Source organism: Pseudoliparis swirei, chromosome 22 (genome assembly GCF_029220125.1).
Source record: "Pseudoliparis swirei isolate HS2019 ecotype Mariana Trench chromosome 22, NWPU_hadal_v1, whole genome shotgun sequence".
Classification (NCBI taxonomy): domain Eukaryota; kingdom Metazoa; phylum Chordata; class Actinopteri; order Perciformes; family Liparidae; genus Pseudoliparis; species Pseudoliparis swirei.
The window spans coordinates 23,781,257-23,803,407 of NC_079409.1; the positions used below are offsets into that span (position 1 = coordinate 23,781,257).

At 56.5% G+C, this 22,151-nt stretch overlaps 4 protein-coding genes across 4 annotated transcripts in view; 3 read left to right on the forward strand and 1 right to left on the reverse strand.

Moving 5' to 3' along the window:
* washc5 (WASH complex subunit 5) overlaps positions 1–10,979 on the forward strand; it is a 12,427-nt gene extending 1,448 nt beyond the window's left edge. Inside the window, exons 4-29 of the mRNA XM_056444065.1 lie at positions 2,033–2,117; positions 2,191–2,291; positions 2,682–2,874; positions 2,976–3,128; positions 3,220–3,333; positions 3,804–3,975; positions 4,079–4,206; positions 4,707–4,836; positions 4,984–5,096; positions 5,685–5,851; positions 5,925–6,000; positions 6,094–6,204; positions 6,478–6,618; positions 6,799–6,879; positions 6,987–7,088; positions 7,191–7,370; positions 7,440–7,564; positions 7,893–8,055; positions 8,338–8,440; positions 8,524–8,603; positions 8,681–8,784; positions 9,420–9,549; positions 9,643–9,739; positions 9,927–10,080; positions 10,162–10,249; positions 10,513–10,979. Coding sequence (XP_056300040.1) covers positions 2,033–2,117; positions 2,191–2,291; positions 2,682–2,874; positions 2,976–3,128; positions 3,220–3,333; positions 3,804–3,975; positions 4,079–4,206; positions 4,707–4,836; positions 4,984–5,096; positions 5,685–5,851; positions 5,925–6,000; positions 6,094–6,204; positions 6,478–6,618; positions 6,799–6,879; positions 6,987–7,088; positions 7,191–7,370; positions 7,440–7,564; positions 7,893–8,055; positions 8,338–8,440; positions 8,524–8,603; positions 8,681–8,784; positions 9,420–9,549; positions 9,643–9,739; positions 9,927–10,080; positions 10,162–10,249; positions 10,513–10,569 — 3,148 coding nt within the window. The 3' untranslated portion in view covers positions 10,570–10,979. The remainder of the gene's footprint in view (positions 1–2,032; positions 2,118–2,190; positions 2,292–2,681; positions 2,875–2,975; positions 3,129–3,219; positions 3,334–3,803; positions 3,976–4,078; positions 4,207–4,706; positions 4,837–4,983; positions 5,097–5,684; positions 5,852–5,924; positions 6,001–6,093; positions 6,205–6,477; positions 6,619–6,798; positions 6,880–6,986; positions 7,089–7,190; positions 7,371–7,439; positions 7,565–7,892; positions 8,056–8,337; positions 8,441–8,523; positions 8,604–8,680; positions 8,785–9,419; positions 9,550–9,642; positions 9,740–9,926; positions 10,081–10,161; positions 10,250–10,512) is intronic.
* A 95-nt stretch (positions 10,980–11,074) lies between these two features.
* nsmce2 (NSE2 (MMS21) homolog, SMC5-SMC6 complex SUMO ligase) lies at positions 11,075–15,587 on the forward strand. Its single transcript, XM_056444066.1, has 6 exons — positions 11,075–11,423; positions 12,095–12,207; positions 12,412–12,565; positions 14,688–14,779; positions 14,952–15,058; positions 15,255–15,587. Exons 1-6 carry the CDS (start codon positions 11,309–11,311, stop codon positions 15,358–15,360), a joined length of 687 nt encoding a protein of 228 aa, XP_056300041.1. The 5' UTR covers positions 11,075–11,308; the 3' UTR covers positions 15,361–15,587.
* LOC130212601 (collagen alpha-1(II) chain-like) lies at positions 15,381–20,126 on the reverse strand. Its single transcript, XM_056443642.1, has 3 exons — positions 20,012–20,126; positions 15,871–18,615; positions 15,381–15,424 (listed from the first exon to the last, which is right to left on the reverse strand). The coding sequence occupies exons 1-3, from the start codon at positions 20,124–20,126 to the stop codon at positions 15,381–15,383; spliced, it is 2,904 nt and encodes a 967-aa protein (XP_056299617.1).
* LOC130212901 (protein LRATD2-like) lies at positions 19,044–21,334 on the forward strand. The gene is made up of 2 exons (XM_056444190.1): positions 19,044–19,773; positions 19,897–21,334. Exon 2 carries the CDS (start codon positions 20,125–20,127, stop codon positions 21,004–21,006), a length of 882 nt encoding a protein of 293 aa, XP_056300165.1. The 5' UTR covers positions 19,044–19,773; positions 19,897–20,124; the 3' UTR covers positions 21,007–21,334.
* The last annotated feature ends 817 nt before the right edge of the window (positions 21,335–22,151 follow it).

Consider the following 22,151-nt stretch of genomic DNA (forward strand, 5'->3'; position numbering starts at 1 on the left):
TTCCACATCTAGTCCACATCCAGTCCACATCTAGTCCACTTGCAGTCCACATCTAGTCCACATGCAGTCCACATCTAGTCCACATCCAGTCCACATCTAGTCCACATGCAGTCCACTTGCAGTCCACATCTAGTCCACATCCAGTCCACATGCAGTCCACATCTAGTCCACATCCAGTCCACATCTAGTCCACATGCAGTCCACATCTAGTCCACATGCAGTCCACGTCTAGTCCACATCCAGTCCACATCTAGTCCACATGCAGTCCACATCTAGTCCACATGCAGTCCACATCTAGTCCACATGCAGTCCACATCTAGTCCACATCTAGTCCACATCCAGTCCACATCTAGTCCACATCTAGTCCACATGCAGTCCACATGCAGTCCACATCTAGTCCACATGCAGTCCACTTGCAGTCCACATCTAGTCCACATCTAGTCCACATGCAGTCCACATCTAGTCCACATCAGTCCACATGCAGTCCACATGCAGTCCACATCTAGTCCACATGTAGTCCACATGCAGTCCACATGCAGTCCACATCTAGTCCACATCTAGTCCACATGCAGTCCACATCTAGTCCACATCAGTCCACATGCAGTCCACATGCAGTCCACATCTAGTCCACATGTAGTCCACATCTAGTCCACATGCAGTCCACATCTAGTCCACATGCAGTCCACATCTAGTCCACACGCAGTCCACATCTAGTCCACATGCAGTCCACATCTAGTCCACATGCAGTCCACATCTAGTCCACATCCAGACTACATCTAGTCCACATGCAGTCCACATCTAGTCCACATGCAGTCCACACCTAGTCCACACGCAATCCACATCTAGTCCACACGCAGTCCACATCTAGTCCACATGCAGTCCACATCTAGTCCACACGCAGTCCACATCTAGTCCACATGCAGTCCACATCTAGTCCACATGCAGTCCACATCTAGTCCACATCCAGACTACATCTAGTCCACATGCAGTCCACATCTAGTCCACATGCAGTCCACATCTAGTCCACATCCAGTCCACATCTAGTCCACATGCAGTCCACATCTAGTCCACATGCAGTCCACATCTAGTCCACATCCAGACTACATCTAGTCCACATGCAGTCCACATCTAGTCCACATGCAGTCCACACCTAGTCCACACGCAGTCCACATCTAGTCCACACGCAGTCCACTTGCAGTCCACATCTAGTCCACATGCAGTCCACATCTAGTCCACATGCAGTCCACATCTAGTCCACTTGCAGTCCACATCTAGTCCACATGCAGTCCACATCTAGTCCACCTCTTTGAGTAAAGCTCCCTGAGCGTGACTCCCCCCCCCTCAGGTACCTGGATGACCTGCATGAGGGCGTCTACATGCAGTCCACATCTAGTCCACATGCAGTCCACATCTAGTCCACACGCAGTCCACATCTAGTCCACATGCAGTCCACATCTAGTCCACATGCAGTCCACATCTAGTCCACATCCAGACTACATCTAGTCCACATGCAGTCCACATCTAGTCCACATGCAGTCCACACCTAGTCCACACGCAGTCCACATCTAGTCCACACGCAGTCCACTTGCAGTCCACATCTAGTCCACATGCAGTCCACATCTAGTCCACCTCTTTGAGTAAAGCTCCCTGAGCGTGACTCCCCCCCCCCCCTCAGGTACCTGGATGACCTGCATGAGGGCGTCCACATGCAGTCCACATCTAGTCCACATGCAGTCCACATCTAGTCCACATGCAGTCCACATCTAGTCCACATGCAGTCCACATCTAGTCCACATGCAGTCCACATCTAGTCCACATGCAGTCCACATCTAGTCCACCTCTTTGAGTAAAGCTCCCTGAGCGTGACTCCCCCCCCCCCCCCTCAGGTACCTGGATGACCTGCATGAGGGCGTCTACATGCAGTCCACATCTAGTCCACATGCAGTCCACATCTAGTCCACATGCAGTCCACATCTAGTCCACCTCTTTGAGTAAAGCTCCCTGAGCGTGACTCCCCCCCCCCCCCCCTCAGGTACCTGGATGACCTGCATGAGGGCGTCTACATCCAGCAGACTCTGGAGACGGTGCTGCTGAACGAGGACGGGAAGCAGCTCCTGGTTCGTCTCCCGCTCAGAGTTCAGGTTCAGAGGTGAAGCGCGTTGAGACTAAAGGAGCTTGTGTCCCTGTCAGTGTGAGGCGCTCTACCTCTACGGAGTCATGCTGCTGGTCATCGACCAGAAGATTGAAGGGGAGGTCAGAGAGAGGATGCTGGTGTCCTACTACAGATACAGGTGACACACACACACACACACACACACACACGTAGTTAAGTCAAAAGTCAAAAATTAAAAATACAATTATATATATATATGACACCAGCGGAGGCAGCATGGTGGTTCTATCCTGAGTTTCTTTCTGTCTCCCAGTTTTAATATTTTTAATGTTTGATATTTTCTTCTCTACTTTTCGTTTTCATGCATTTTCTCACGTCAACATATTTCCTTCTCCATAATTACAATGAACATTTAATCTTGTCGTTTCCATCAAGCTCGTGTCTGGTAGTCCGTGATGCATCTTCATCATTGTCATCATCATCACACAGCGTTATGACATCGAGCTGCAGCCTCCGCCCGTCTTTGAACCCGTTTTGTGATTGTTTATTTATTCCCCGTTTTGTTCAGCGCCGCTCGCTCGTCGGCCGACTCCAACCTGGACGACATCTGCAAGCTGCTGCGCAGCAGCGGCTACTCCACGCAGCCGGGAGCCAAGCGGCCGGCCAACTACCCGGAGAGCTACTTCCAGCGGGTCCCCGTCAGCTCCACCTTCGTCAGCATGGTCATCGGGAGGCTGCGCTCGGACGACATCTACAACCAGGTGACCGCCGCCTGCAGCCCGCTCCTCCTGGGATGCGCTCGCTGAGTGAGGGGGAGATTTCCTGGGCTGCACTAAAGCGCACTTCCCTTCCCGTCCACCAGGTGTCTGCGTACCCGCTCCCGGAGCATCGCAGCACGGCGCTGGCTAACCAGGCCGCCATGCTCTACGTGTGCCTCTACTTCAGCCCCTCCATCCTGCACAGCCAGCAGGCCAAGATGAGGGAGATAGTGGACAAGTTCTTCCCCGACAACTGGGTAAGACATCCGGGTCGAGGCCGTCCTCTCGCTGCAGCGATGACCCCGACAGGAGAGCGTGTGAAGCATGAGGCGTGTTGTGTGTCTGCAGGTCATCAGCGTCTACATGGGCATCACGGTGAACCTGGTGGAGGCCTGGGAGCCCTACAAGGCGGCCAGGACGGCCCTGAACTACACGCTGGAGGCCGGCAACATCAAGGAGCAGGTACACATGGTTCCACGTGGCCGGTTCCACGTGGCCGGTTCCACGTGGCCGGTTCCACGTGGCCGGTTCCACGTGGCTGGTTCCACATCGCTGGTTCCACGTGGCTGGTTCCACGTGGCTGGTTCCACGTGGCTGGTTCCACATGGCTGGTTCCACATTGCTGGTTCCACGCCCCGCAGCGAGGCACCCTCCTCACGCAGTCCTGATCCGGCTCTGCAGAATGAGCAGGTCCTCCACACTGCAGCATTTAAATAGAAACAAACGGTGGAATCAGGGACTTCAGAGAGACTTTTTAAACTCGTCCAGTTGAAGCACAAAGAGGAAAGAACGGTGCACCCCCAGCAGCAGGAGGAGGGCAGCACCTCCTCCTGCTGCTTCAGTGGCTCTCCTCAAGGCCTCTCGTGGAGGTGAGTGATCATGGAGGTGGAGCACACCTCTAACCGCCTCTCTCTCCACCGTCACTGTTCCAGGCCTCTCGGTACGCAGCCAGCATGGAGAGCCTGAGGCCTCAGGTGCTGCAGCTGCTGAAGGAGGGCTTCCTCCGGGAGGAGATCATCCTGGACAACATCCCCAAGCTGCTCAACTGCCTGAGGGACTGCAACGTGACCATCCGCTGGCTGATGCTGCACTCGGCCGAGTCGGGTGAGTCTCGTCCTCAGCTCTGGTCGGCGTGCTCCTGCAGCTCTGTGCTGTATCTAAAGCTCTTGAAGTTCCCGTTAAGATGCGTCTCTCTCTCTTTGCGAAGCCTCCGACCTGAACAACAAGCGGCTGCGTCAGATCAGAGACCAGGTGCTCAACGACTCCAAGTACAACGTGAAGATCCTGTTCCAGCTGCTGCTGGACACGGCGCAGTTTGAGTTCACCCTCAAAGAGGTGAGGGCCGCCGTGGGCACGCGGCCAGAGGGCAGGGTCATGGGAGATGATGATAGGCTGACGGAGGAGGGGACGCGTTGGTCAGGCCAGAGAGAAGGCTTTACCTCAAGGAATCATGTCACCTGTGGCGGCAGAGGAAGTGTCTCTGTGGGAGGGACAGCAGAGACTGCAGCCCGTCAGCTGCAGGCTGCCTGAGCCCAAGAACACTTCTGTTTGTCTCGAGTGAAGTGAAAGATAACTGAACTCTAGACAAACACAAGTGTTTAGAAAACCTGAAGAACACCGAGCCGGTGGGGGAGGGGCCACATTTAAACGCTGTATTTACAAACCGGGACCACATTGCTCCCTCAGGCTGGGGGCCAACCCACTGAGCTCCTCGTCTCCTCGTGGAGTGGATAGTGGAATGCTGTGTGTCATTAGCATAGGCCGCATAGGGCCATGAGCAGAGGGCGCTCTGTTGTCGCGCCCCGCCCACCGAGCGTCTGCTGCCCCTCTTCCAGATGTTCAAGCAGATGCTGTCGGAGAAGCAGCTGAAGTGGGAGAGCTTCCAGAAGGAGGGCTCTGAGAGGATGACGGAGCTGGCCGAGGTCTTCTCCGGCGTCAAGCCGCTCACCAGGGTGGAGAAGAACGGTGAGTCGCTCTGTCTGGGGGGAGGCGGCAGGCTCACGGGTCAAAGGTCGCGGTGAACGATACTCAGAACCTTGTTTCTCCTCCTGCGCCACACACACACACACACACACACACACACACACCTCTACCTCTACCTCTGTCCCTCAGAGAACCTGCAGGCCTGGTTCCGGGAGATCTCGAAGCAGATCCAGAGTCTGAACTACGAGGACGCCACGGCGGCCGGCCGCAAGACGGTGCAGCTCATCCAGGCCCTGGTGGAGGTGAGCGACCCGCTAACACGCGGCTGGGCCCCCGGTCCTCCTCATGGGCCCCCGGTCCTCCTCATGGGCCCCCGGTCCTCCTCATGGGCCCCCGGTCCTCCTCCTGAGCCCCCGGTCCTCCTCATGGGCCCCCGGTCCTCCTCCTGAGCCCCCGGTCCTCCTCATGGGCCCCCGGTCCTCCTCATGGGCCCCCGGTCCTCCTCATGGGCCCCCGGTCCTCATCATGGGCCCCCGGTCCTCCTCCTGAGCCCCCGGTCCTCCTCCTGAGCCCCCGGTCCTCCTCATGGGCCCCCGGTCCTCCTCATGGGCCCCCGGTCCTCCTCATGGGCCCCCGGTCCTCATCATGGGCCCCCGGTCCTCCTCCTGAGCCCCCGGTCCTCCTCATGGGCCCCCGGTCCTCCTCCTGGGCCCCCGGTCCTCCTCCTGAGCCCCCGGTCCTCCTCATGAGCCCCCGGTCCTCCTCATGGGCCCCCGGTCCTCCTCCTGAGCCCCCGGTCCTCCTCCTGAACATGTCATGGACCCCTCAGCCTGCGGCCGGGGCCTCCAGCCCTTGGGCTCAGGTGTGTGAGGTGTTCCCGTGCTCCTCAGGTCCAGGAGTTCCACCAGCTGGAGTCCAACCTCCAGGTCTGCCAGTTCCTGGCTGACACCCGGAGGTTTCTGCACCAAATGATCCGCACCATCAACATCAAGGAGGAAGTCCTCATCACCATGCAGATCGTGGGAGACCTGTCCTACGCCTGGCAGATCATTGACAGGTGAGCAGCTCCTCGTGGACAGAGGGTCACGGCTGGGCGTCAGCCGGCTCACCTGCTGCGTGTTCCTCTGCAGCTTCACCTTCATCATGCAGGAGAGCATCCGGGTCAACCCGTCCATGGTCACCAAGCTGAGGGCCACGTTCCTGAAGGTCAGGCTCACCGTCAGGCCCAGAGGAGAGACGACCACACCGACTTCACGAGGACCTGTGATGTTAAGTGTGTGTGTGTGTGTGTGTGTGTAGCTGGCCTCTGCGTTGGACCTTCCCCTGCTGCGGATCAACCAGGCCGACAGCGCTGACCTGCTCAGCGTGTCTCAGTTCTACTCCGGGGAGCTGGTGTCCTACGTCAGGAAGGTAGGGCGCTCAGGTGTCCTCAGGTGTGAGGGCCGTCGGCCATGACCTCTGGCATCACGGTCATAATGGATTCACGGCGTTTAACCAATGAGCTCCGCGGGCTGTCATCACATACACACTCATGAGTCATGTTCCTTGGAGCATCTGTTCTGTTCCTCCCCTCCTCCTCCGTGCTGGTCCTTCAGTCTACGGAGGAGGAGGAGGAGCCTCCAGCGTTGGTCCTGACCCTCAGGGAGGCGGCTTCACGGTGGCTGTCCATCTGCTTCTCTCCAGGTGCTGCAGATCATCCCAGAGAGCATGTTCACCTCTCTGGCCAAGATCATCAAGCTGCAGATCCACGACATCATGGAGGTGCCCACGCGGCTGAACAAGGACAAGCTGAAGGACTTCTCCCAGCTGGGCGCTCGCTATGAGGTAAGAGCCTGTCCACCACGTGCAGCATGGAGGTGTCCCACTGAGGCCCGAGGAGCATCCAGAGGGACGCTGTGTTCACCTCTCTTGATGCACATGATGAGGTCATTGTGAGCTTCTCCTGACTCTGGTCCTCTAGTCTTCTGCTCCTCTGGTCCTCTGATCCTCTTCTCTGCTTCACAGGTGGCTAAACTCACCCACGACATCTCCATCTTCACTGAGGGGATCCTGATGATGAAGACCACTCTGGTTGGGATCATTAAGGTAGAAGCTGTGATGCAGGGTCCTCCTCTAGCAGGATGGGAACCCTTCCAGGACATGGGGTGTGGCACCGTGCAGCAGGGGATGACCGACCCCCTGTGTTGCTCTAGGTGGACCCCAAGCAGCTCCTGGAGGACGGCATCAGGAAGGAGCTGGTGAAGAGGGTCGCCTACGCGCTCCACAGAGGACTGATCTTCAACCCCAAGGCCAAGGTCAGACGTCAGATCTCTGTGGAGTAATGAGCTCCTGTGTGAGTCCTCCTGGACCACAGCAGGGACGCACTAACCGCTCAGTCAACACGACTCTCCTCTCAGTCCAGCGAGCTGATGCCCAAGCTGCAGGACATGGCGGCCACCATGGACGGCTTCTACAGGTCGTTTGAGTACATCCAGGACTACGTCAGCATCTACGGCCTGAAGATCTGGCAGGAGGAGGTGTCCCGCATCATCAACTACAACGTGGAGCAGGAATGCAACAGCTTCCTCCGGGCCAAGGTCAGCAGCGCCACCCGGCAGCGCGAGGAGTTGCCGGCCGGTCGACTCATTCTCTGCTCCTCCCCTCAGATCCAGGACTGGCAGAGCGTGCACCAGTCCACGCACATCCCCATCCCTAAGTTTCCCTCCGTGGACGAGTCGGCCACCTTCATCGGCCGCCTCTGCAGAGAGATCCTCCGCATCACGGACCCCAAGTACGTCTCCAATATCACAAGAGTCACTGTCCATGATGCCTGATGTACGTATCAGGGAGTCCCCGTGTGGACACGGCAGGAACTACAGAGGCACTGAGACCCCAGGAGGGGCTTTCCTCTCTCAGGAACACTTTAGGTGAAGAACTCAAGCTGTAGATGAAGATGAAGAAGCTGTAGATGAAGAACACAAGCTGGAGATGAAGAGCAGAAGCTGTAGATGAAGATGAAGAGCAGAAGCTGTGGATGAAGATGAAGCTGTAGATGAAGAGCAGAAGCTGTGGATGAAGATGAAGCTGTGTGTGCGTGTCCTGACCGTGTCCCCCTGCAGGCTGACGTGCTACGTGGAGCAGCTGAACACGTGGTACGACTCGAGGAGCCACCGCCAGGTCACCGACAAGCGGCTGTTCTCTGAGGTCCAGAACACGCTGGGGACCTTCGGCCTCAATGGGCTGGACCGCCTGCTCTGCTTCACCATCGTCAAGGAGCTGCAGGTAACGAGCTGCGGGTAACGAGCTGCGGCTAACGAGCTGCGGGTAACGAGCTGCGGCTAAAGAGCTGCGGGTAACGAGCTGCGGGTAACGAGCTGCGGCTAACGAGCTGTGGCTAAAGAGCTGCGGGTAACGAGCTGCGGGTAACGAGCTGCGGGTAACGAGCTGCGGCTAACGAGCTGCGGGTAACGAGCTGCGGCTAACGAGCTGCGGCTAACGAGCTGCGGCTAACGAGCTGCGGCTAACGAGGTGTTTCGTCGTGTTTCTCCGTGTTTCTCCCATCAGAACTTCCTGGTGTGGATCCAGAGGACGGTCCTGAAGGACAAGGCCGTGGTGGATGTTCTGAAGGTCCTGCTGGCCGTGGTCACGCCGGTCCAGGGCGTTGTGGGTAGGTGTCGGTTGAGGAAACCCTTCAAGCCGCCGGCCTCTTCGTTCCTCGAGGAGCCGTCATGTGTTGTTGTTGTGCAACAGGGAACGCCAGCAAAGTGTACGCCAGCGCCGCGGCCAAAACCCAGAAGATCTGGAGCGCATACCTGGAGGTCATCATGAAGGTACAGGTCCAGGACGTCCTCTCGCGCTGTGAGCATTACTATTGGTCCCTGCATTGAGACGTTGCTCCTGGGCTCAGGTCGGCCAGATGCAGATCCTCCGGCAGCAGATCGCCAACGAGCTCAACTACTCCTGCAAGTTTGACTCCAAGCACCTGGCCGCCGCCCTGGAGAACCTCAACAAGTCCGTCCGCCTGAGTCACCACCATTTACCACCAGTCATCTAGTTTATTGTTTGTTGTCACTTACATTTTTTTATTCGTTTAGACAAATTAACATAAAACAAATACAAAAATGTCAGATCTCAAAATAAAATAAAATATATATATATATACATGCACACACAAAACAGGACACAATGATATTTATTCATATATACATATATATGAATATGTATAAATATATGTATATACATAAACATGCACACACAAAACAGGACACAATGATATTTATACATGTATATAGATGCACACACATGCATACATACATAAAAACACACATACATACCAAAAAGAAAGAAAACAGGAAAAGCAGCCCTTTGATTATCTTTTACTTGTTCATGTGAGCACAGCACCCTGCATCTGTATTTGCATTTCCCTGAAAACACAAATCCAGCCCCTGAGTATTTGCCCCCTCCTCTTTGTAATAAAAGCCGTCAGACTGTTCCATGCTAGGTCCGTTTGGATGAACTGTTCTTCACCTGGCAGTCATGCTTTACCACCATCATCTGTGGAGGACTGCTTGATCCGTAAAGGAGAGGTTTCCTGATTGCAGTACCAGCTGACGTCTCCCTCCTTCACTCCTCCGTCACATGTCCAGGTCTCTGCTGGCCGACATTGAAGCCCACTACCAGGACCCGTCGCTGCCCTACCCCAAAGAGGACAACACTCTGCTGTACGACATCACCGCCCACCTGGAGGCGGCCGGCATCCACAACCCGCTCAACAAGGTCTGGAGACGATGAGCCTGGGTTCATGAGCCGGGTCCTTCCTGTTCAACGTCTTAATGAGGTTGTTTCTCCTTCCTCGTGTGTTCCTCCCAGATCTACATCACCACCAAGCGCCTCCCGTACTTCCCCCTCATCAACTTCCTCTTCATTATCGCTCAGCTGCCGAGGCTTCAGTACAACAAAAACCAAGGCGAGTCTTTTTGTTTCCGTGTGACTGTACTTCATCCTTTATGGTGCTGAGGAGAATGAATGTCGTCTTTGATGGAGGATGCTACGTTCTGGACGTGGAGCCTTAGTCTATAGGCCATCACGCCAAGGATTCAGGATTCATCAGACTAGTTCATCCAACATGTCAGTAACCACTCGACTTCTCCCAGGAATGACCTGCAAGAAGGCCTCAGATCCTCTGGACTGGCCTCCGCTGGTGCTGGGCATGCTCACCCTGCTCAAGCAGTTCCACTCCAGATACACGCAGCAGTTCTTGGCTCTCATTGGTCAGTTCATCCGCTCCATGATGGAGCAGTGCACCAGGTGACGTGTGTGTGTGTGTGTGTGTGTGAGATATGAGAACACTTTAATAAAACTGACTTCATGACCCCGTCTGACCCCCAGTCAGAAGATCCCTGACATGCCCTCTGACGTGGTGGGAGCGCTGATGCTCCTGGAAGACTATGTGAAGTACACAAAACTGTCTCGCAAGGTAGGCCAACACACCTGAGCGCTGCTCCTCCTGAGGTCATCAGAATGTGATCAATGTCAACAACTAACATAAACTGGAGGTATTTGTGATGATTCTAGCCGTGAGTTGAGCAGCTGCTACACAGTAAGAGGTTCTACCTTTCCGCTGTGAGTTTATCATAAAGCACCGTGTCCTGAATAAGACTTTAGGTATGTGGTGAGCACCTTGTCTTGTACGTAATGTGGGATAATAACGTCTCTTTCCTTTTTTTCTGTGTTCCTAAGGTGGCCGAAGCCCACGTTCCCAGTTTCATCTTTGATGAGTTCAGAACAATACTGTGAACACCTGGATGATGTACCTTTGTGCTTTTGTGCCATCGGCTTTGTAACTGCAGACGTTTTGACTGGTCACATTAGGAAATGCACAGGTGTGTTACTTACAACATTGACGTGTCCCAGTAAGCTGTGACAGTGTGACGGGGACCTGCATGCACAATACCAGGACCCTGAAACTAAGACAGCAAAACAGAGTTCAGTCTTCAGTTTATTATCCAGTCTGTGCTTCAGTGTCTACCATGACAAAAGCCTATTTAATAGTTTTCTTCTACATTTCAAGAACCAGTAATGTCTTAATGCACTAATAATACATTGTACATAGATATGAAACCAATAGCTTATTTGCCTACTTTAGGTTTGATCAATTTGTGCCATTTCTAAATACCATTAAGAAATAAAAACGATTGTTCATAATATCTTTTGTTGTTTCTCTTCAGTTGAATCCTTTGGTCAAGGCTTTTATTTTGAAAAGAACAAAAACAAACCCGGAAGTCCGATCTGAGCTGCGCCGCAGTTGTAATTATTTTCGCGGTTGTTTTCTCGTGACGCGTTTCTTCTTTTGTTCGTCTCAGCAGCAGGACAACGACCTGACGCCTGTGCCGTCACACCGGAAGTAGCTCGTCCATTAGCCACGTTAGCTCGCGAGGTGTTCCAGGAGGATGTAAAGGTTAGCGAGCTCGACTCCCGTCACGCAGCTTAACGGTCGCTGCCGGTTCGTCTCCGCGGTAAACGCCCCGCCGCCGGGATGTCTCTCAGCGCGGTTCACGCAACCCTGTCGGGTCTGAAGTCGTGTCAGGCGGACATCGGGACCGGAATGGACATCGTGACGGACGTGGCGATGGACCTGGCGGAGACGCAGGGTAACGGCTACACACACCTGTCGGTCCGTGTCCACCTGGACAGCAGGGACACCGGTGTGTTCACGGTAGTGGGAATGTAGAGTACCGACGGCACTTAAGTATCGTTACAGTTGAGGACAGCTTCACGCTAACTCTGTTCCCCGGTGATCCGGTACGAGGGGATCACGGTGAACTCCCGCCACGCACATGAAGCCGCGCGCGCAGATCAAACATCCGCGCGAGGGATTTATAACATGCTCGCTCGCGCTGGTTGTTCTTTCTGCCTGTAAGTGGGCGGGACCAGTCACCATTGTATCTCTACATCTAATTGGTTACAATCCTCGTCTTCTGATTGGCTGGATATCACACCCGGAAACCGCTTCACCGTCTTCTGATGGTGCGTTAGAGAGATGGAAATGACTTAGTTTACTAAAGCAAAGAACATGATGAACTATGTTACAACAATCACTTACTAAATAAAAAGGTTTTATTATATATATATATAATTTCAAAAAGCTCTCGGGATGTGAGTGATTTGCCTGCATAACCAGTCTTACGTACTTTTGATCTGTTGCTAGCGACTCCATCTTCTTCTTCTTTTTTTAAAGACAGATTTGAGATGCAATGCTCACCGTGTGGTGTTACCACTTCTCCTCGTGTGAGTGATCTGAATATGTCCGTCCCTGTGACAGGTGAAGAAGGGAATCCAGGCGCCAAAGAGATGGAGGCCATGATTCTGGAGTGTGCCAAGATGGACCGAGAAATCGACGTCTTCGTGAACATCGTGGAACGAGTCACGGCCGAGGTGAGAGCAAGGCGGCGGGGAAACGAGCGTCTCGGTTCAGAGGCTCGCCTGGGTGGCGAGTGGACCTCCTGGAAGGTCACACGCATCTTGTTTTCGAGTGGCAAGTCCTCATGTGCCGCTGTTAGTTTTAAATGTCAGGGAAACACTGAAGTTGACTGATTGTAAAGGTCGAGGAGACGGCCTGATGGACTTCCCTTGGTGCAGGTGAACTCCCAGCAGCCGGAGGCCGTGTTCAGCCTGTCGGCCCAGGTGAGGGAGCGCTTCACGGAGACGACGGCCGGGCTCTCCGACGCAGAGCTGCAGCAGCACCAGAAGGTCGTGGCCTTCAGGGAGAGCGTCAAGAGCTCCTTCAACCAAGGTGAGGCCTGGAGGAGGGGGGACGCGTGTGTGTGTCGACAGGTGTAACACCTGAATGCAGCATTATCTCTGAATGTATTGCCACCTCTGGGACAATGTGACACACATGTTCAGCCACATCCTGGTCCTTCTCGCTGGGTCGTCTCCTGCCATCTCGTCATGGAGCCAGTCCCTCGATACCGGGACGTCCAGATGTGGACATGAGGACGTCTGGAGATGAGGACGTGTGGACATGAGGACATCTGGACGTGTGGACATGATGACATGTGGACATGAGGACGTCTGGACATGAGGACGTCTGGACATGAGGACATCTGGACATGAGGACGTGTGGACATCTGGACTGAGGACATCTGGACTGAGGACGTCTGGACATGAGGATGTGTGGACATGATGACATGTGGACGTGAGGACATGAGGACGTGTGGACATGATGACATGAGGACGTGTGGAAATGAGGACATCTGGACATCTGGACATGAGGACATCTGGACGTGATGACGTGGACATGAGGACGTGTGGAAATGAGGACATGTGGACGTGTGGACATGAGGACATCTGGACTGAGGACGTCTGGACATGAGGACGTGTGGACATCTGGACGTGTGGAAATGAGGACATGTGGACGTGAGGACATCTGGACTGAGGACGTGTGGAAATGAGGACATCTGGACATGTGGAAATGAGGACATCTGGACATGTGGAAATGAGGACATCTGGACATGAGGACATGTGGACGTGTGGAAATGAGGACATCTGGACATGAGGACGTGTGGACATGAGGACATCTGGACGTGATGATGTGTGGACATGAGGACGTGTGGAAATGAGGACATGTGGACATGAGGACGTCTGGACATGAGGACGTGGACATGAGGACATCTGGACGTGTGGACATCTGGACGTGTGGACATGAGGACATGTGGACGTGATGACATCTGGACATGAGGACGTGTGGACATGACGTGTGGACATCTGGACTGAGGACATCTGGACTGAGGACATCTGGACATGAGGACATCTGGACATGAGGACGTGTGGAAATGAGGACATGTGGACGTGTGGAAATGAGGACATCTGGACATGAGGATGTGTGGAAATGAGGACATGTGGACATGAGGACGTCTGGATATGAGGACGTGTGGACATGAGGATGTGTGGACATGAGGACGTCTGGACATGAGGACATCTGGACGTGATGACGTGTGGACATGAGGACGTGTGGAAATGAGGACATCTGGACGTGATGTGTGGACATGAGGACATCTGGACATGAGGACATCTGGACGTGATGATGTGTGGACATGAGGACGTGTGGACATCTGGACATGAGGACATCTGGACGTGATGATGTGTGGACATGAGGACATCTGGACATGAGGACGTGTGGACATGAGGACATGTGGACATGAGGACATGTGGACGTGAGGATGTGTGGACATGAGGACATCTGGACATGTGGACGTGAGGATGTGTGGACATCTGGACGTGATGACATGTGGACATCTGGATGTGTGGACATGAGGACATCTGGACATGAGGACGTGTGGACATGAGGACATCTGGACATGAGGACGTGTGGACATGAGGATGTGTGGACATGAGGACATCTGGACATGAGGACATGAGGACGTGTGGACATCTGGACGTGATGACATGTGGACATCTGGATGTGTGGACATGAGGACATCTGGACATGAGGACGTGTGGACATGAGGACATCTGGACATGAGGACGTGTGGACATGAGGATGTGTGGACATGAGGACATCTGGACGTGATGACGTGTGGACATGAGGACATCTGGACGTGATGACGTGTGGACATGAGGACATCTGGATGTGATGCCGTGTGGACATGAGGACATCTGGACATGAGGACATCTGGATGTGATGACGTGTGGACGTGATGACGTGTGGACATGAGGACATCTGGACATGAGGACGTGTGGACATCTGGACGTGATGACATGTGGACATCTGGATGTGTGGACATGAGGACATCTGGACATGAGGACGTGTGGACATGAGGACATCTGGACATGAGGACGTGTGGACATGAGGACATCTGGACATGAGGACGTGTGGAAGCTCACCTGTCTGCATGTCAATCTTGTGTTTTCAGCCCATCAGGAGTCAGAGGAGAACCCGGAGCAGCTGGATGAAGACATCGCTGTCACTCAGAGCCAAGTCAACTTCAGCTGCCCGCTCACACAGGTGTGTGTGTGTGTGTGTGTGTGTGTGTGTGTGTGTGTGTGTGTGTGTGTGTGTGTGTGTGTGTGTGTGTGTGTGTGTGTGTGTGTGTGTGTGTGTGTGTGTGTGTGTGTGTGTGTGTGTGTGTGTGTGTGTGTGTGTGTGTGTGTGTCACCACTGTGAATCTGTCTTCCAGATGGAGATGGTGAACCCGATGAGGAATAAGAAGTGCAGCCACCACTATGACGAAGGAGCCATCCTGGGCCTGATCAAGACGAAGCAGAGCCAGAAGAAGAAATGCCGGTGAGGCTCCGGGGGCCCGTGGCTCCGGTGCTGCAGCAGGGACCTCGGCCCCAGCTGCCTGATCCACTTGGTCTTTAGTGCACAGGACCTGTGATGGAACCCCAGCTGGCTCCAGCAGCGGGGCTTGTTGTGATCCGGTGTGATGAAATGCGGCCACTTCATCCTCATCCCTTAACGCGTCTCTGTCTGCCTGCAGCTGTCCGGTGGTGGGCTGCGGGAACACCGACGTCAGGCAGGCGGATCTGATCCCCGACCAGATGCTGAGGAGAAAGATCCAGAAGAGAAGCGGCAGCCGCACATAGAAGTGTTCCACAGTCGTCGTTCAGTGCGGCTGCACCAGGTCTCTGTCGTAGGAAGCAGCTGCTGCTGGTGAGAGTGGTCAGCAGTGGTCAGTGGTTACCGTGGGCTTCCTGTTGCTGGACAGCACAATGTTCTGCTGTCTGCTGAACTCCACTGTGATGGTGTGTGTGTGTTTTTGTACTCTGGCTTTGTGTGAATAAAAGCAGCTGCAGACGTTTTCATCAATGAAGACCTGAGTGGGAGTGACTCGATATGTTTTATTCATCTGAAGACGCTGCAGTGAGCTGACAGCACCACTAGGGGGCAGTGTCTGCATGTTTCCATCTCTGGGTTCTAGTTCCAGGAGTGGGGACCCCTGGCAGCTCCATCCAGAACGAGGTTCAGTCTCCCTCGGGTGCCTCAGCTTCTCATGAACTCTCCTGAAGGAACACGAGGCGTCTTGATGCGACTCGTGGTCGTTCTAAAGCGACGGCTGATTCTGACAAGTGAGAACTGAAGACTGGAGAACAAACCGATATTCTGACAAGCCGTAAACCTCCCTCTCTCCGGCCTCCCTCCGGCCCTCTCCGACCTCGCTCTGGCCTCCCTCCGGCCCTCTCCGACCTCGCTCTGGCCTCCGTCCTGCCCTCTCCGGCCTCCCTCTGGCCTCGCTCCGGCCCTCTCCGACCTCGCTCTGGCCTCCCTCCGGCCCTCTCCGACCCTCTCCGACCTCGCTCTGGCCTCTGTCCTGCCCTCTCCGGCCCTCTCCGACCTCGCTCTGGCCTCCGTCCTGCCCTCTCCGGCCTCTCTCCGGCCTCCCTCTGGCCTCGCTCTGGCCTCCCTCCGGCCCTCTCCGACCTCCGTCTGGCCTCCCTCCGGCCCTCTCCGGCCTCCCTCTGGCCTCGCTCCGGCCCTCTCCGACCTCGCTCTGGCCTCCCTCCGGCCCTCTCTGGCCTCTCTCCGACCTCGCTCTGGCCTCTGTCCTGCCCTCTCCGGCCTCCCTCCGGCCCTCTCCGACCTCGCTCTGGCCTCCGTCCTGCCCTCTCCGGCCTCTCTCCGGCCTCCCTCTGGTCTCGCTCTGGCCTCCGTCCTGCCCTCTCCGGCCTCCCTCCGGCCCTCTCCGACCTCGCTCTGGCCTCCGTCCTGCCCTCTCCGGCCTCTCTCCGGCCTCCCTCCGGCCCTCTCCGGCCTCGCTCTGGCCTCCATCCTGCCTCCCTCCGGCCCTCTCCGGCCTCCCTCTGGCCTCTGTCCTGCCCTCTCCGGCCTCCCTCCGTCCTCTCCGGCCTCCCTCCGGCCCTCTCCGACCTCGCTCTGGCCTCCCTCCGGCCCTCTCCGGCCTCGCTCCGACCTCCCTCCGGCCCTTTCCGACCTCGCTCTGGCCTCCGTCCTGCCCTCTCTGACCTCGCTCTGGCCTCCGTCCGGCCTCCCTCTGGCCTCCCTCCGGCCCTCTCCGGCCTCCCTCTGGCCTCCCTCCGGCCCTCTCCGACCTCGCTCTGGCCTCCGTCCTGCCCTCTCCGGCCCTCTCCTGCCTCGCTCTGGCCTCCCTCCGGCCCTCTCCGGCCCTCTCCGGCCTCGCTCTGGCCTCCGTCCTGCCCTCTCCGGCCTCGCTCTGGCCTCCCTCCGGCCCTCTCCGGCCTCGCTCTGGCCTCCGTCCTGCCCTCTCCGGCCTCGCTCTGGCCTCCCTCCGGCCCTCTCCGACCTCCGTCTGGCCTCCCTCCGGCCCTCTCCGGCCTCCCTCTGGCCTCGCTCCGGCCCTCTCCGACCTCGCTCTGGCCTCCCTCCGGCCCTCTCTGGCCTCTCTCCGACCTCGCTCTGGCCTCTGTCCTGCCCTCTCCGGCCTCCCTCCGGCCCTCTCCGACCTCGCTCTGGCCTCCGTCCTGCCCTCTCCGGCCTCTCTCCGGCCTCCCTCTGGTCTCGCTCTGGCCTCCGTCCTGCCCTCTCCGGCCTCTCTCCGGCCTCCCTCCGGCCCTCTCCGACCTCGCTCTGGCCTCCGTCCTGCCCTCTCCGGCCTCTCTCCGGCCTCCCTCCGGCCCTCTCCGGCCTCGCTCTGGCCTCCATCCTGCCTCCCTCCGGCCCTCTCCGGCCTCCCTCTGGCCTCTGTCCTGCCCTCTCCGGCCTCCCTCCGTCCTCTCCGACCTCGCTCTGGCCTCCCTCCGGCCCTCTCCGGCCTCCCTCTGGCCTCGCTCCGACCTCCCTCCGGCCCTTTCCGACCTCGCTCTGGCCTCCGTCCTGCCCTCTCTGACCTCGCTCTGGCCTCCGTCCGGCCTCCCTCTGGCCTCCCTCCGGCCCTCTCCGGCCTCCCTCTGGCCTCCCTCCGGCCCTCTCCGACCTCGCTCTGGCCTCCGTCCTGCCCTCTCCGGCCCTCTCCTGCCTCGCTCTGGCCTCCCTCCGGCCCTCTCCGGCCTCCCTCCGGCCCTCTCCGGCCTCCCTCCGGCCCTCTCCGGCCTCGCTCTGGCCTCCGTCCTGCCCTCTCCGGCCTCGCTCTGGCCTCCCTCCGGCCCTCTCCGGCCTCGCTCTGGCCTCCGTCCTGCCCTCTCCGGCCTCGCTCTGGCCTCCCTCCGCCCTCTCCGGCCTCCCTCTGGCCTCGCTCCGGCCCTCTCCGACCTCGCTCTGGCCTCCCTCCGGCCCTCTCCGGCCTCGCTCTGGCCTCCCTCCGGCCCTCTCCGGCCTCGCTCTGGCCTCCGTCCTGCCCTCTCCGGCCTCGCTCTGGCCTCCCTCCGGCCCTCTCCGGCCTCCCTCTGGCCTCGCTCCGGCCCTCTCCGACCTCGCTCTGGCCTCCCTCCGGCCCTCTCCGGCCTCGCTCTGGCCTCTGTCCTGCCCTCTCCGGCCTCCCTCCGGCCCTCTCCGACCTCGCTCTGGCCTCCGTCCTGCCCTCTCCGGCCTCGCTCTGGCCTCCGTCCTGCCCTCTCCGGCCTCGCTCTGGCCTCCCTCCGGCCCTCTCCGGCCTCGCTCTGGCCTCCCTCCGGCCCTCTCCGGCCTCCCTCTGGCCTCGCTCCGGCCCTCTCCGACCTCGCTCTGGCCTCCCTCCGGCCCTCTCTGGCCTCTCTCCGACCTCGCTCTGGCCTCTGTCCTGCCCTCTCCGGCCTCCCTCCGGCCCTCTCCGACCTCGCTCTGGCCTCCGTCCTGCCCTCTCCGGCCTCGCTCTGGCCTCCGTCCTGCCCTCTCCGGCCTCGCTCTGGCCTCCCTCCGGCCCTCTCCGGCCTCGCTCTGGCCTCCGTCCTGCCCTCTCCGGCCCTCTCCGGCCTCCGTCCTGCCCTCTCCGGCCCTCCGGCCTCCCTCTGGCCTCCGCCGGCCGTGTTGCCGAGGTCAAGCTGTTCTTTGAATAACTCTCAATGCGTATTGAAACATCTGTAACTGCTCCTCCCGCCAGAGAGCAGCACAGAGCCTTCAGCCCTGAAGATACTCACAGCACATGCACTGGAGTGTTGACTTATTGACTTATTCATGTTGAATGAAGCATTCTGCAACGTTCAGGTGTTTGCTGCACACATGTGACGTCTCAGGTAAGTAAACAACATGTCAGAGGGCAGAGGTTTCCTTGGAGGGAGGCGGAGCTGGAGATCTCCACATGCAGAGTGGATTTTAGAGACACCTTTACGTCATAAATGTCCTAGGGTATAAACTTTAAAAATATATATTTAGTAGATTCAAAGATATGATGTATATAGATAGATAGATTATATTTATATATAGATAGATTATATATTTATATGTATATATAGATTATGTATATATTTATATATAGATTATATATATATAATATTTATATATATAGATTATTTATATGTATATATTTATATATATAGATTATATATATATAATATTTATATAGATGGATTATATATATATATATATATACACACACACACAGCATGCTCATGTTTATGTTTCTGACCGGTTCTCTTTGAAAACACTTTATTGATCCCATGTTGACTTCAGTGTGTGTGTCTGTGAGTGTGTCTTTGTGAGTGTTGTGTGTCCTTGAGTTTGGTCTGTGTGTGTGTTTGGGGGCTACTGAGAACTCGGTTTATCTTAATCTAATCTCACCTAATGTGTAAATTGATGTCTATGAGTATGTAAACGAGACAACAACAACAACAACCAACAAAAAGGTGTACTGTGGCTTTAAATGACAACACCTCCCAGCAGTCACCGGGTCCTCGGTGAGTTTCGCTGCACCGCCGTGGCGCTTACCACACACACACACACACACACACACACACACACACACACACACACACGTCAGCCCAGCACCCAGGAAGGAGCCGTCTGAATCCGGGTCAGCGGAGCGCGCGAGGGAAGCTGCGCGACCGGCTGCTCCAGAGTTCTGCTCCTGTGTCCAGAGGAGGACTCGAGCTGGACCAACGGAACCGGACCAATTACCGGGGAGCAACACCGGAGGAGGACTCTAACACGACAGCAGAAGTGTAGCGGCGGTGAGGCGGTGTGTGTGTGTGGGGTGTGTGTGTGAGCCAACAGGTGCGTCCGGTCTCACCTGTTGGGAGTCGACCGGCCTGAACTCTGCGTTACAGCTGCTGTCTCTTTGTGTTCATGTACAGGCTGCTGTTCATCTGGAGGACATACCAATATATATATATTTCTATATATTTATTTATATACCAGTCGGACATGGCCCCCTGGTGCCGGTCTCCACTCCTCCGGTTCTAGTCCCACGCGGCACATCTCTCTCCTCTCCGGTGAAGTGAGGACCGGACCGGTGGACCCTGTCCCGGAGTGGACCCTGTCCCGGTGTGGATCCCGTTCCCGCGGCTTCCACCTGTCGCCTCATGGGGAACCAGGTGGAGAAGTTGACGCATCTGAATTACGCAGAGGTGCCGTCGTCCGACCCCAACGGCTGCGGACCGGACGACGCGGGACCGCGCATCGGCGTCTCGTACATCTTCTCCAACGACGACGACGACGACCAGGACGACCAGCTGGACCGCTGCTCACCGGACAAACACCGGGCGGACCACGTGGAGAAGCCCTTCGACCCCCGGGACGAGCTGCCGTGCGCCGTCTACTACCGGGAGGAGCGCGTCTACGAGCGGAGCGCCGGAGCCGCGGCGCACCGGGCGGAGAGCCTCCTGAACAAGTGCAGACCGGGAGACCTGCTGGAGTTCGTGGCCGCGGGGCAGTACCCGCACTGGGCCGTGTACGTGGGGGACTTCCAGGTGGTCCACATGCACCGGGCCGAGATCAAGAACAACTTCCTCACGGACGTGAGCCAGGGCAAGAGAGGCCGCGTGGTCAACGGCCTCTACCGGTACCGCGCGCTACCGCCGGAGGTGGTCGTGCGCAACGCCCTGGACCACGTCGGGACCAGAGACCGGGAGCTGTACTGGAGGAACTCCGAGTGCTTCGCCGCGTGGTGCCGCTTCGGCAAACGGGAGTTTAAGATCGGAGGGGAGATCCGGATCGGGAAGCAGCCGTACCGGCTCGAGCTGCCGCTCACCGAGAAGAAGAGTCACGTGCTGGAGTTCCAGAGCCTGGAGGACGTGGTGATGGAGAAGAGGAGGAACGACCAGATCGGAAGAGAGGCCGTGGCGCAAGAGCTGGCCGGCCACCTGAGCGCCGCTGACCGGTGGCCCGGCGCGGAGCTCCGTGAGAGGGGAACACCTCCGGGGACACTTGTTTCACTGTCAGGAGCCGAGAAGGAACACGAGTGAACGTGACGTGCACCTGAACACAACATGACGTCATGGTTGTGATGGAGCTGCAGACTAATCATTTGGGGAAGACGTCAGGATTGAGTTTCCTTAATGATCTTACTAATCCAAAGACTCCAGTGACTCTTCTCTCCTCTCCTCTCTCCTGAGTGCTGCTGGGATCCCTACAGACCGATACCTGTGTCCTGGGCTCCTGAGTGGCCCCTGACCTCTCTGACCACTTCACTGCACTTTGACTTATTCACCATTTAAACACTTTATTTTTTTGAAGAGAGAAATAAAAGATGTTTGTATGAAGGATGGAAATAAATATATATTTGAACAGTAATGTTTTATTTGTTGTCAAAGGATTGAAACTCTAGAGTAAGAGGTCAACAGGTAGGCCAGGAGGGTAGAGTAAGAGGTCAACAGGTAGGCCAGGAGGGTAGAGTAAGAGGTCAACAGGTAGGCCAGGAGGGTAGAGTAAGAGGTCAACAGGTAGGCCAGGAGTGTAGAGTAAGGTCAACAGGTAGGCCAGGAGGGTAGAGTAAGAGGTCAACAGGTAGGCCAGGAGGGTAGAGTAAGAGGTCAACAGGTAGGCCAGGAGTGTAGAGTAAGAGGTCAACAGGTAGGCCAGGGTGTAGAGTAAGGTCAACAGGTAGGCCAGGAGGGTAGAGTAAGAGGTCAACAGGTAGGCCAGGAGGGTAGAGTAAGAGGTCAACAGGTGAGCCAGGAGGGTAGAGTAAGAGGTCAACAGGTAGGCCAGGAGTGTAGAGTAAGAGGTCAACAGGTAGGCCAGGAGGGTGAGTAAGAGGTCAACAGGTAGGCCAGGAGGGTAGAGTAAGAGGTCAACAGGTAGGCCAGGAGGGTAGAGTAAGAGGTCAACAGGTAGGCCAGGAGGGTAGAGTAAGAGGTCAACAGGTTAGCCAGGAGGGTAGAGTAAGAGGTCAACAGGTAGGCCAGGAGGGTAGAGTAAGAGGTCAACAGGTAGGCCAGGAGGGTAGAGTAAGAGGTCAACAGGTAGGCCAGGAGGGTAGAGTAAGAGGTCAACAGGTAAGCCAGGAGGGTAGAGTAAGAGGTCAACAGGTAGGCCAGGAGGGTAGAGTAAGAGGTCAACAGGTAGGCCAGGAGGGTAGAGTAAGAGGTCAACAGGTAGGCCAGGAGTG

What these genes read in the sequence shown, in the direction of transcription:
- nsmce2 (XM_056444066.1), top strand. Translation starts at nt 11,309, where the DNA reads ATGTCTCTCAGCGCGGTTCACGCAACCCTGTCGGGTCTGAAGTCGTGT. An exon ending in GGACCTGGCGGAGACGCAGG is followed by an intron (nt 11,424 to 12,094) that starts GTAACGGCTACA and finishes TCCCTGTGACAG; the next exon opens with GTGAAGAAGGGAATCCAGGC. An exon ending in CAAGAGCTCCTTCAACCAAG is followed by an intron (nt 12,566 to 14,687) that starts GTGAGGCCTGGA and finishes TTGTGTTTTCAG; the next exon opens with CCCATCAGGAGTCAGAGGAG.
- LOC130212901 (XM_056444190.1), top strand. Translation starts at nt 20,125, where the DNA reads ATGGGGAACCAGGTGGAGAAGTTGACGCATCTGAATTACGCAGAGGTG.
- LOC130212601 (XM_056443642.1), bottom strand. Translation starts at nt 20,126, where the DNA reads ATGAGGCGACAGGTGGAAGCCGCGGGAACGGGATCCACACCGGGACAG. An exon ending in AGAGGAGAGAGATGTGCCGC is followed by an intron (nt 18,616 to 20,011) that starts GTGGGACTAGAA and finishes GGCGGAGGCCAG; the next exon opens with AGGGAGGCCGGAGGGCCGGA. An exon ending in TACGGCTTGTCAGAATATCG is followed by an intron (nt 15,425 to 15,870) that starts GTTTGTTCTCCA and finishes CACTCTCACCAG; the next exon opens with CAGCAGCTGCTTCCTACGAC.